At 47.9% G+C, this 13,751-nt stretch overlaps 1 protein-coding gene across 6 annotated transcripts in view; it reads right to left on the reverse strand.

Moving 5' to 3' along the window:
* Positions 1 to 13,751, reverse strand: part of COL27A1 (collagen type XXVII alpha 1 chain) — a 266,717-nt gene that overhangs the window by 210,482 nt on the left and 42,484 nt on the right. For all 6 annotated transcript variants that reach the window (XM_082208770.1, XM_082208771.1, XM_082208769.1 and 3 more), the window contains 2 exons: positions 12,175 to 12,228; positions 8,080 to 8,133 (listed from right to left, as the gene is read on the reverse strand). In XM_082208770.1, coding sequence (XP_082064896.1) covers positions 8,080 to 8,133; positions 12,175 to 12,228 — 108 coding nt within the window. The remainder of the gene's footprint in view (positions 1 to 8,079; positions 8,134 to 12,174; positions 12,229 to 13,751) is intronic.

A 13,751-nucleotide genomic window follows, 5' to 3' on the forward strand; every position in this document is an offset into this window, starting at 1 on the left:
AGAATGTGTCTTTTTATTTCAAATGCATCTCTGGGTTATTTGTGGGGCCTGGTGTTTTTACATGAGTAGAATGTGTGCTTTTATTTAAAATGCATCTCTGGGTTATTGGTGGGGCATTGGAATTCGTTCATTCCCCCCTCAAAAAAGATATAGTCCAGCCCCCCATAAGGTCTGAGGGATAGTGGACTGGCCCCCTGCTGAAAAATTTGCTGACCCCTGGTCTAGGAAGAGTCCTGCAGCCCAGATAGAGATATCTGGAGGGCTACATTTGGCCCCTTGATCTCCATCCCTGGAACAGATCAATGGCTCACTTGTCAGTTCTCTCCAGTCTTAAGTTTCCAACCAGTGCTTATCAAGGTGCTTGGGAGTGTGGGGGGAAATGGGGACAGAAAACTGTCCTTCTCTAGTCTTCCCAGAAGAACAATATTACACATGTAGACAATACAGAGCTAGATGTATCACTGGCCTCAGTATAATGCAGCTTCCTATGTTGCTATTTAATTCAGCCCTTTTTTCATGACCATGAGGACTGGAATCTTACTTTATTTTTAGGTGTTAGGGCAGCAGCTCAGTGGCAGAGCACCTGCAAAACATCCCTGAATCAGTCTGCAGTATCTCCAGGCAAGCCTGCAAGAGGCCTCTGCCAGTCAGGGTAGGCAAAACCATGCTAGGATGGAACAATGGCCTGAGACAATTTAAAGCAGATTCCTACGTTCCTAGTCACCAAAATACAGTAAAGGCTAAAGCTGCACAGATGAAGGGTGTTGCATGGTTTTTCATAAAATGTACTCAATATATTGGGACACGGGTGGCGCTGTGGTCTAAACCACAGAGCCTAGGGCTTGCCGATCGGAAAGTTGGTGCTTTGAATCCCCGCGACGGGTGAGCTCCCGTTGCTTGGTCCCTGCTTCTGCCAACCTGGCAGTTCAAAAGCACAAAGTGCAAGTAGATAAATAGGTACCGCTCCGTCGGGAAGATAAGCGGTGTTTCCGTGTGCTGCTCTGGTTCTCCAGAAGCGGCTTAGTCATGCTGGCCACACGACCCAGAAGCTGTACGCCGGCTTCCTCAGCTAATAAAGTGAGATGAGCGCCGCAACCCCGACTGGACCTAACGGTCAGGGGTCCCTTTACCTTTACCTTACTCAATATTTTACAATGACATAATTTTGATTTGTTCAGTTTTAGAATATGCAATCTTGCATTCCATATGTTGGTCATTTCTGTTATAGCAGGTGGCCTTATTACAAAGATTTTATATCTGTATATTTGTTGCCATAGATCACAGCATATGCAGAATAATAATTAACACTTCCATCAGTTAATCACACTGGGAAATTCTTACAGGTCTGGTGTTTTGAGTCTGGGCTTCTCCACACTTACCCTTTATGCCCTGCACTTTCTAGATATAGGTCTTTCCCTGTCCGTGCCGGAGCACCACCCCTCCCACCCCCGCAGCCACTACTTTCCCCAGGAAAACCCTATTTTTACCACTAGATCAGCGCAAACAGCAATTTGGGTTTTCCTGTGCCTGGAAATGCAGAGCATTTGTGTGACCGAACTTTCTTTTTAGCTTGCTAGAGCCAAAGTTGTATATTTGCATCTTTATTTCACCTCCAGCCCCTCTGTAAAAGTGGAAATTTTATCTTCAGCTTCCTAACCACGTGGAAGAACTAAAATGTTGTCAAATTCTTTGGCGCTTCTCTTAAGAAAATTGCTATTATATAAATACAAAAGGGTTCTTTTTAAAAAATGAAATGAAAAGAAAATCAACCAGTGCTTTCCCAGTTGTGGGGGGGAGGGACCCCAGCTGGATGAGTAGTGATTCCCGCTAGTTTCGGTGCAATATCAACTGCATCATCCTTCTAATTCCCACAAACGTTCCAACTTCCCGCTTTAATAGCCCAACATTCACACACACCCCTCAGTCCAGGCCAAGAGGAGATCTGTTAGTTGGGAAATAATTCTTGGAAAACGGCTGCAGAGAGCAGTGCTGATTCAGTACAGATATTGCTGCCCAAAATCTGAATGAAGACTGACCGGCTTTGCCAAGCGGTAAAATGAAGTCATGCAGATAATTCCACTTTGCATGCAGCTGCTATCATAGCTGGAGTTCCTTTCTGAGGCATCCTCATCTCAAGGCTAGGAGCAAATTGCCAGCTACATTTAAGAGCAGGGAGTGGCACGGAAATGTCCTCAAACTTCGGGGGTTAGAGGTAGCCATCTCACAAAAGCAAACCAGAGAGTATCTCCAGATTTTGAATTTTATTTTGCATATGTGCCAATCAAATGAACAAAAGCAGCCATCTGTGGTGGATCTATCCTATCTAAATCCTGCTTGTTCAGCAGCTGAAATGACTTCCTCTTCTAAGCAAAGTAAGTTTATTACGAAGCTGATTTTACATAAAGTTTGCCAATTACAGTGGTACCTCGGGATGCGAACAGGATCCGTTCCGAAGCCCCGTTCGCATCCTGAAAAGAACGTAAGACACGACAGTGTGTCTGCACCTGCGCAGTTCACGTTTCGCCACTTCCGCACATGCGTGTGATGTAATTTTGAGCGTCTGCGCATGCACAAGCGGCGAAACCCGGAAGTAACACGTTCCATTACTTCCGGGTCTCCGCGGAGCACAACCCGAAAGCGCTCAACCTGAAGCGTATTTATCCCAAGATATGACTGTATTGCAATCTATTGGCTGATACAGTGGTACCTCTGGTTGCGTACTTAATTCGTTCTGGAGGTCCATTCTTAACCTGAAACTGTTCTTAACCTGAAGCACAACTTTAGCTAATGAGGCCTCCCACTGCCACCGCACAATTTCTGTTCTCATCCTGAAGCAAAGTTCTTAACCCGAGGTACTATTTTCGGGTTAGCGGAGTCTGTAACCTGAAGCGTATGTAACCTGAAGCGTATATAACCCGAGGTACCACTGTAGTTGGGAGGATCATCTTTAGAGCCTTTTTTAAAGGCGAGGACAATTCCAGGACTCAGGACAACTGCTAACAAAGAAACTCAGCAGCTAATAGTAGATTTTGAAAAATTTTATGTGATGAATTCTATTTAGCGTTTTATTTCATTTTAACCAGGAGGCAAGTGGTATGGAAATGTAGAGAACTGAGCTTAAGATTGGAAAAATGAGAAACTGAAATTGACTGATGCGTCCATCCCTGGTAATGATCCTATGAAGCTCAGTTGGTTAGAGTATGGTGCTGATAACACCAAAGTCGCAGATCAATTCCCATATGGGACGGCTGCATATTCCTGCATTTCAGGGGGTTGGACTAGATGATCCTTAGGGTTCTTTCCAGCTCAAGTTCTTTGATTCTATGAAGAACAGCTTGCTGAATCAGGCCAGTGGGCCATCTAGCCCAGTCTTGTTCTCACAGTGGCCACCCAGAGGCCTGCAAGAAGGACTTGAGCAAAACAGTAACTCTGCCCACACAATTCCCATCCACTGTTATTCAAAAGCATTGCTGCTTCCCACTGTGGAGGCTCAGACTGGGCAATATATAATCCAAAATCAGTTTGAAGTCCATATTGTGATATCGGCCTCATAATTTTTTACTCAGCTATATATCACAAATCATGATGTGTGTCTTTGTGTGTGCTATGCAAAAATCACAATGCAGGAAAAACCACAAAGGCAGCCATTGCTGCTACATAGCACCATCCTTATTTCAGAAATTGTGATGCATTGGTATATTGCAATCAGTGTTCGAAACTCCCATTGTTCTAGGCGCATTTTGCGACAGGGAATTTCATTAGGGCGAGCAGTTTCTGAGCTCTGGCTGCAGTAGTGCGCCTAAGATTTCAGATTAAAACTGCAGAGTGGAAGGAAAAGAGGACCTTTTTCTGCTTCCCCACTTCCAGTTACTCTCTGGAGATTGGAGAAGAGACCCTCTTAAAAATATTAGGGGGATTAGGGGGTGGGCAGGGGAAGGACTAGACCGTGTAAAAAACGAACATAATATTGTAGCTGCAGCTCATTCATTTTCAGCTTTGTATTCTTGTTATAAAAAAGTGTGCCTAGACATTCTGTTGTTACACCCAGAACCTAGGTTTAAGGTGCCATTTTGCAACTTAATATCTCAGTTTCTAACACTAATTGCAATGTTTAGCTGGAGATAGATCATGATGTTGAAAAACAGATAACGCCCAGTCCTAGTGGAGGCAGAGCATAGCCATTGTAGCTAGTAGCTATTGATAACCCTCTCCTCCATGAATTTGTCTAATTAAAAGAGGATTAGACAAATTCATGGAGGAGAGGGTTATCAATCCAAGCCATTCAAGTTGGTGGCCATTACTGTCTCTTACGAAGGCAAGTTCCATTGTTTAATCACCGTATTTTTCGCTCTATAGGACGCACCTTGTTTTAGAGGGGGAGAACAAGGGAAAAAAATTCTCCCCCTCTCTGCTCAGCGCCCCTTCAGCGAAGCAGCAGGAGAAACAGAGCCCCTTCCATTTCTCCACCTGCTTCGCTGAAGGGGCACTGCGCAGCTCTCCCTCTCTGCTGAAGCTGGGAGAGTCTTGCTCTCCCGGCTTCAGCAAAAGGAACCCGAAGCCTTCAGAGCACAGCGCGAGTTCCCGCTGCACTCCAAAGGCTTCACGCGAAGCCAAGGAGCACGGAGCGAGCACTCCCTCTGAGCTTTGGAGGCTTCACATTGCTATCGCTGAAGCCAAGGAGCCTGCATTCACTCCATAGGACGCACACAGATTTCCCCTTAATTTTTGGAGGGGAAAAAGTGCGTCCTATAGAGCGAAAAATACAGAAGGCACTGCATGAAGGAGAGCTTTCTTTTAACTACCCTGAACATTCAGTTTCATTGGATGACCACAGGTTTTAGTGTCATGACAGAAGAAGAAAAGCTTTTCTCTATCCACTTTCTCCATGCCTAATGCATAATAAACTTCCATCACACCACCTCTTACTCCCCCTTTTCTCTAAACTAGAAAGTCACAAATGCCGCAAGCTTCCCTCATAGGGGAGTCGCTCTAGCCCCTTGATTGTTTTGGTTGCCCTTGTCTGAAAAGCAGGATACAAGGAACCCAACAAAACTTAAAACAAATGCACATCCGCTCACTCCTGGCCTAGTACAAGACTGATTTCCCTGCCCCTTATGACAGGGGAGCTATGAAGCTAGAGAGAGATCATTTTGTGCTCCCACTTCCAAGCCAGAAGCCAAGGCTATGCTTCCAGATGAAGCTGCCCAATATCATTACGGGCAACACAGACCAATCTGGAGCTACAGGAAACATTCAAGCACATCCATCCTCTGGAGAGCCATAAACTTCACTCTCCGAAACAGGAGAGAGCCCTCTACCCCACCTTCCATGCTCCAGAGGGTTATCCAGAAAACATCGCCTCCCCCCTTCCTAGCCAGCTAATGAGGCAGGAAGCTCATCTTAGCCTCAAACAGATGTTCCTTTCAAATTAAGAGATTGCCTGATAATGACAACAACAACATTTAAAAAAAAAAACGGGGAGGAGAAAGCCCCACTAACTGGACACAAGGCCAGAGACTGTTGCCAAAGACCAACAAACGGAAACGCAAAAACGGCAAGATGGTGGCAGCAGCTGAAGATAGTGACAACCTGACAAGCGACAGTTGGGTGGCCACATAGGAACAATATTGGAAACTGCCTAATACTTAGTCAGAAGAGCGCTGATCCATCTAAAATCAGCATAGTCAGCACTGACTGGCAGCAGCTGTCAGAAAGGAGGCTATAGCCCCTCACCTTCACAGCCCCTGCAGAAAGTCTAAATCACCGTGCAATTCAAACCCCGCCCAAAAGGAAAAAAGGAAGGAACCTTAAGAGGCACGTAAGGATGAAGGCACAATTTTTTAAAAAATGCCCAACTGCTACTAAGATGCTCTGGAGAACTGCATCCTTAGAACAAACCCGCAGCAGCCACACCCCTCTCAATTGCTGTCAGAGCTAATTAAGCACCCACTCTCAATTAGGCACTGAAGTGTCCTGTTTTTAACCTACACCTTGCTAATTGAGCAGGCAACATCTCCTCACTTGCTGATCCACGCCCAACAGAGAAATATTAATCTACACCCTTCGCTTTTTCCAAACAATCTGATTCAGAAACTGTGTGTGTGTGTGTGTGAATTTGTGTTTACAGGGTGGGTCCTTTTTCATTTCTCCTCACCCCTGCTCTTTCTTTTATACTATGTTTGCTATTTTTTTAAAAAAAAAAAACCTACAACAATAAATCTTTATCTAAATCAGGGCGTACTTCTTCTCTGTGTTTTGTTTATTACAGAGGCAAAACAAGTGGGACTTGCAGTAACATGTTGCAGTGCAGAGTGCTCCTGTTCAGGGGTCCAGCTGGCCAAGTCTGGGACTGGTGGGGTGGAAGCAGGGCTGGCCCATCCCCCAGGCAAGGTGAGGCAATTGCCTCAGGCCACAGGATCCAGAGGGGCAACTGATCCTGATGTGGATCTTTATTTCCCCCTTGCTCCTGATGTCAATCTTCATTCACCCCTTCTTCCCTGGCAGGGAGGGGAGGGCACCATTTTGTGGTTCACCTCAGGTGCCCAAATGTCTTGAGTTGGCCCTGAGTGGAAGGCAGGGAGGGAGGCCAACAGTAGGTGGAGCCCTATCCAATGACAGGCAGAGTCAACTAATGTTTGTTATGTCTCCTGCCAAGTTCTGCATAGTCAACACTGAGATCAAGGAGGAGGAAGCTGACAGACAGTGCCAGACACACTTTCCCTTAAGTTCATACCTCTGTGCCCTGTTTTTAATTTGATCCAGGACTGGGTATTCAGGCTTGAGGTTTTTGCCTCAGATTGTACTTAGGGAAAGACCCCTGAAGACCCTTGTTTTCCTGTTCATTCTTCCTATCTTCAACAGCCCACTTTTCATGTTGTCTCCACATTCAGCTCTCCCCATCCGTGGCAGAGAATCAGAAAACCAGATAAATCAATCGTACGGCATAAACAAAAGGAGCCAGGTGGGAGGATGTGTGAGCAGGACACCCCCAACACAGCTCCTCGGAAAGTGAAATCCTGCTCAGGAGCTATTTTAGGACTAGTTCAGGGCAATTTTTTCTTCAGGTTTTCTGCAGACTGGCATTTGTTCTGATTCAGCAGTAAGCAGTGGGTTTTCCTTGTGAAAGTGGCAAGCCAGAAAACACAAAAAGCTATCAGACCCATAATAACAGATTGACACAAAACACTGGAAATCGCGGGACAAACGAGAGTGTGGGTGGGTCCTAAGAAAGCAGGCAGGTGGGGGCTGGCTGAGGGTGGTGGGGTAGTGACCCCTTTGTCTTAATAGACCAGCCCCCACTGACTTACTGATACCAAGGAGGTTAACACTTGCTCAGAGAAACTGGGGTTTCTGAGAGATTTCATGTGGAGTTTGCAGGGCCAGAAGCATCAAAGATGAAAGCTTTCAATTCTGACTTGTAAAACCAATCTTTTTCAAAAAGGGGGGGGGGACCCTACACAAAGAAACATGATCTGGAAGTCATCAACAAGAACATAAATTACAAAAAGGCTACAAGGTAGTGGACTGGGTTTTAGCTCCCCCTCTCCTTTTTTTTACGACCTCGCTTTTTCAGACTGTATAACAGCACTTTTAAATTCAGAACAGCTGTCACCCGCCAACACATCTCTACTGCCTAATTCTTAATCAGACAGAGGCAGCAGGCCAGTTTAGTGGAAAGCTTCCCCCACCTCTCTAGAACATTAAGAGTGTTGAAGACATCAACTGACCTACGAAGAGAAGAAATGAAGAAAGAAAGCAAGGAAAGGAAACGGGTTCTATTTTTTTCTGCAACACTTCCAGGTGTTTTTAGAACACCTTCCTTGATCTTTTATCTGCATAATTGGCCTTAGCGTAGGTGCTGCAATTGCAGAGCTGGGTAGAACCAGCAGCCCACCTAATGTGGTTTCAGCCTTTCTGAAAGGAGCCCGGTTGAGGCCACACAAGTTTGAGCAAAGTGGTGACAAACTTCTCCTGCTGTGAGTCTCTGGTATCTGGTAGCCAGGACTACAGCAAATCTGATCATCTTCCATGGCTCACAGATGCCCAGCGGCCCACAAGCATGCGTGTCTCTTCCCTTACCTTAGCGCCAGGTGGGCCAGGCCGGCCAGGATTCCCATGGGGGCCAGGAGGACCCTGAGAAAACAAGGAAGTCAACATCAAAACTTGCCCTGCACCCTTTCCCCACCCACAACATTCCTCCATGGGCACAGTCCTGCCTTGTGTCTTTCCTGGAAGTGACCCATTTCTGGCTCAGGATCAAACGCTGCAGAGCTGCCTGCTCAGGACCTGACCTCTATGAAAGCTCTTGTGTAACCACAAACACACTGCAAACAGTGGCAGCATTAAGATCATATTGTGGCTTAATAAGCCAAGGCAGTGGTTTTCAACCAGCGGGCCATGGCACCCTGGGGTGCCTTGAAGGATGGTCAGGGGTGCCGTGAGCAACACTGTCCTCTGTCCCTCTTTCCTTCCCTCCCTCCTCTGATGCCCTTTCATGTCTCTGCCTCCCAAAGGCTGGTGCAGCTGTTTGTTGCAGCAGCCCTGACTACAAGCTCCCCAGGTGAATGGTGCCTCTGGGGCTGGCCAGGGGGTGCTTCGCAGGCCCCTGTGGGGCAGTGTGAGGAGGCACCTCTCTTTGGGGCAGGGTGGGCAGCTCAGAGACCAGGGGTGGCAGCGGCAGCTGCTCAGAGGACTCCCAGGGAAAGGGGAGAGGAGAGGAGGCTGAGGGAACACTCCACAAGGGAGGGTGTTTGAAAAGGGTTCAGGGGCTGCCAGCTCTGCAGACAAGGGGGGACATAACTGGGCTCCTGAGCCCCACAGGGGTACCGCAGAAAGAATGCAGTCGTCAAGGGAGCCATGGACTCAAAAAGATTGAAAACCTCTGAGCCAAGGTAACAAGCAAGCCTCACAAGCTCTGTTTAGCTCCTTCATTGAGTGCTTTGGCATGGCTAGAACGTCTCTTCGAACTCTGATCAATGCTTCTTGCTTGCACAGATGATAGAATTAACCTCTGTTGCTCCACCCACTTTTGTTTCTGGCCCTGCCAACCATTAGCACGTGGGGCCACCCACTCCCATAAAGTTGCCTGGGAGAGCTAAAAATGGGAGAGCTCCCACAGGGTAGCTCAAGCCACAGGCTGACAGAACTGGGCCACAGGGAACAGTCTGAGGTGATCCAGGAGCAAGGAACCAAAAGCTGTAGGGTGAGCAAAAAGCCAGAACCAAAGATCACATCCAGATGCAAGGGCAAACCAGAGCTCTGAGCCTCTGTTGCTCAAGAAAGGCTCAAGCAGCACAGGAAGTGCTCTTACACCCTTCCTGTCCAGGGGAGATCCTATTTTGGGCAGAGTCAATGCCTGAAGGCACTTCCCTGAGAAGCTGCCACCTGCAGCTCAGAGGTTCGCCAAATGCAGCAGCAACAGATCCAGCAGCTGTTGACACAGGCCATGGCCGCCACCTCTGTTACTAGGCCTGCACCTTGAGCAGATGCACACCAAGCAGAAATCTAGCAGGAGAAACTTTCCCCCGCCTGCAGACACTATAATGAAAGTGAGTGTGGGAACTTGCCTACTGAACTTTTGCTTCTCACACAATTGTGGAAGGCTAAGGAGGCTTGGGGGCATGGGGAATTGTTGATTCCAAACATGAAAAGGGGGACTGTGAAAAAGGACTCAAATAGTACTTGCATAGCTGCTTTTGATGTTCAAGTGATTACTTCACAAAGGTCCTGTAATAAGTGTTTGTGCACAGACAGACACCTAAATGGCAAAGATCCTGAGTCAAACAGGATCCAAGCTATGGGCCCTACATCAAAGCTTCACACAGCACCTGCTGCACAGGTGGGGCAGTTGCAGCCCTCCGGATCTTAGGACAGCAACTCTATCCACCAGGGACTACATGGATTGGAGCTGATGGCTTCCGACAGTTCCTGGAGGGCATCACACTGGCTGCCCCTGCGGAATACACACCAGTTCACCCTTCACTGGTTTAAAACATCCTGAATAGACTGGATATCCTGAATAGACTGGAAATTCTAAGCACCATTATGCATTTACATAATGGTGGGGAGGGGCAAGTTAGTTTGAGGTGAATGTTACACAAACACACACTGTATATACACACACACACAAAGAGAAATCATGGGTGTGGAAACTTTTTCAGCAATCTTCTGGGGGCCACAAACTCATAGCAGACAGGGTCCAGAGGGATATGTGGCCAGAGCAACGGATGTAAACTATACTGCTGCACAACACACTCACACAGCCCACCCACCCCATCCTCCATCCAACTAGCCAAGCAAGAAGCATTATCAAGGAAACCTTCCAGAATTTGTCTGGAGTTCAAGGGCAAAAAAACATCTGCAACAAGAGTGTAAAGAAGTAGAAGTTGGGGATGTGGCTGGGGTGAGTTGCAGAGGGGTCTGAAGTGTGTATGTGTATATATCACGCACATATGCGCATGCACGCACACACACACATTGACCCTCCTCATCAGCAGAACAAGCCAAGGCAGAAAAATACCTCCCATTCATGGTTTCTGAGATTCCATGGAAAGTTTCCTCCTTGGGATGCCATTTTATGCCAGAGGACCAGCAGCAAAACCCAGAGAACAATCCTGCAATGTGCTCTCTCAAAAAGAGTGGGGCAGGGGGAGGGAGAAGGGGAGTTCCCAAAGGTAGTGGGTCTCGTAATCTGGATGGAATGCCATTCACATGAGGTGGGGGAGGGAGTCTGCTTCTTTGGGAAACCCAGAAAGCACCAGCCAGAGAACGGTTGCAGCACTACCAGTAGCTGAAGTAAACGACCCCCACCCCTCAGAAGCACCCCCTTCACACACCCATCCTCTTTTTAAAAATAGGGGTCTTCTTTTAAAAAAGAAAAAGAAAAAAGATAGAAATGTTAAGTGGGTGCAATTTGCCTTCTCTGCCACATTCTGGATTCTTTGTCAAGAAGTGTCTAGATGCTCGTTTGCACAGTTCATGTTTGTGAATTTTTGGGGATGGATAGAGCGAGTGGGAAGCAGAGGCGGGGTAGAGGGGAAACAAATGGCAGCTTTTCTCCTCTTGACCTATAGATTCCACCCTGACCTTTGGTTTGCCGAAGTAGGAGCTACATATTTGAAGGGAAGCCAAACAAACCGTTTCTTTAAAAACTTTCTTTCCTTCCCTACCTCTCCACCCCCACCCGCTTTGGCCCCTCAAGAAAAGCCTTCCAGTGTGCAGGAAAGAGACACTTGACAAAAGGGAGCGGGCTTCACTCTCCACACCCTCTGGGAAATAGTCAAAGCCGGCTTCCTGTCAACCCACAGCTTGAGTCTTCCCTCTCACAGTTAATCTGCCCTAGGTCAATGACAGCGTCCGCCTCACATGCAAAAGGCTCCAGGTTCAATGCCCAATGGAATCTCCAGGTAGAACAGGACCCACATTTGTTCACACCATACATTCAAGGCATCATCCGTCAGTCATGAGAGACAATGAAGTGCACCTCCATGAGTGAAGTAAAAGGGCTGCATTAGCAGCACTGAAGAGACCTCCCATGGGCCACGTGCCTGGCAGTGTGTATGGAGGTCCTAGGCTGCCCAGACGACAAGGCTCCCCACTTGGCCTTGCTATTGTGGTTCAAGGGGCTGCAGGAGTTGCTGGAAGGAGGTGTATGGGGCACCATTTAACCATCTTAGGGACTCCACATGGGATTTGTGTGGGGATTACTCCTTAGCTTTTCTTCTCCCGAAGATATCCTGCAAGGCAGTGCAGGTTTAGGATCAGAGTTTTCCTCCCTCTCCCATATGGGCTACCTCCCCAGGCTTATGAGTCCCATTTGCCCCTCACTTCCCTCTACAGCACATGCAGAATCCGCTCTCTTGACCGTTGGACCCACTATTGGTCTCATCAACTCAATCCACCGGAGCCTGTCTTCGCATGCATGGGAATTCACCATGGGTTAGAGACCCATCGGCTACCCTCAGCAGGTTTAGCTGGGCAGTCAAAGCTGTTTCCCAGGGTGTGGCCGCTGTCACATGTTGACAGCTTCTAGGAGCCACAGGTGAGCGCTGAGTGCATGAGTTCCTCAGCCTTGCTGTACAGCAAAAGGTGTCCTGCAGCTAGAAAATGTGGCAGCCTTTTGACTTGGGGGGCTCACTGCAAATTCACCCACATTTCCCCCTGTGCTTTACTTACCCGTGGCCCTCGCTTGCCAGGCGGTCCTGGTAAACCGGGCAGACCTGGGAGGCCCTGAAAAGAAAAGAAAAAAGAGAATACATTTCAACTTTCATTATTTTCTGAGGCACTTAGTATATTCATGGCCTGTCTTTTAGCAGCCATTTCTGGCATTAGTTCTTGAGTGCGGGGTGAGTATTCTTATTCGGGTGACTTTCGAGTAGCACTTTTAGTATATTTGTATGTTCCAATGGATTATGCAGCTCTGCATTCCACTTTCCTCACAAATTGCTTTGAATTCCTTTAAGTTGTGTGCAGTAAACCTGATGTGCTGAAACCAACTAACTAAACATTCACTTAAGGCAGGAATGGAGGGACTTTTCCAGCCAGAGAACAGCATTCCCTTCTGAGCAACCTCCTAAGAGCAGGAGTGCCAACTTCCATAAAATACGGGGGGGCAGGTAAGCATTGCACTGCCGCACATAATTGATCACAAGACTCAGTGCACACACACCGTTTGAATGGCAATGCCCTCAAATATTTTTTTTTGGGGGGGGAGCAAAAGGACCTTAGCCCCTAGGACAGGGGTCTGCAACCTTTAAGACAAAAAGAGCCACTTGGACCTGTTTCTGAAGGAAAAAAACTGGGAGCCGCAAAACTCGTCATTATAAAAATAACTTTTTTGTCACTTTTTTATTATTTCTTTGTTTGACCCCTCAGAATTAGTCCTCCTCATAGAAATAAACGTTAAATTAACAAGTTACTTTTTGTGTGTGTATGTGTTCTTCACTCCCCTTAAAAACAGTGACCAGCGTACGTGCCCCCTTTCAAAACAGTGACCAGCGTACATGCCCCTTACAATGTAGCGGGTGGGTGGGTGGGAAGGTGACGTCAGGACGGTGCATGACTAATGCAGGCACCGCCCCCATGCGACGTCACAGCCAGTACAGCGCCCGCCACGGTGGGGAGTGTCGGGGCGCACAATGCGCCTCCTCCCCTTGCTAGTATCTGCCCCGGAGCCGCGGCAAAGGTGTAAAAGAGCCACATGCGGCTCCGGAGCCACAGGTTGCAGACCCCTGCCCTAGGAGTTGGCTCCTATGCCTGAGGGCCACATGGCAGCAGTAGGTGGGACCAGAGGCAAAAGCAAAAAGAGAAACATGTGTGGATTTTGCCTTTGTATGGTAGGCTTGTTTCCACACGCCCTCACACAGCATTGCTGACACCCATTGGTTGGACAAAGAGGGGTGGTGGGAGGAACCAGCTGGGGAACCCCCAAGGGAAAAATGCTCATAACCCAGGGATTGGTGGTAGGAAGACAATGAGTGGTCACAGGAAGATGAGGGAGAAGACTGGGTGGAGGTAACAGGATAGGCGTCAAAAGAAGGAAGAGGCTGTGGCAGTGAGCAGTCCAGAATCAGAGGCAGAAGCTGAAGCAGGTAAGGAGGGGAGAGGAGGGAGGTCATGAGGCAAAGATGGGTCAAGCTGATGAAGAGCCATTGGTATCTCACCCTCCTGCTGCAACAAGCTCCCCTCCTCCCATCTCCCAGAACCAGGAGAGGGCTGAAATGGGTGGAGCAGCAGCAGACTGCAAGCAGGCA

Source organism: Podarcis vaucheri, assembly GCF_965113315.1.
Source record: "Podarcis vaucheri genome assembly, chromosome: Z".
NCBI lineage: Eukaryota > Metazoa > Chordata > Lepidosauria > Squamata > Lacertidae > Podarcis > Podarcis vaucheri.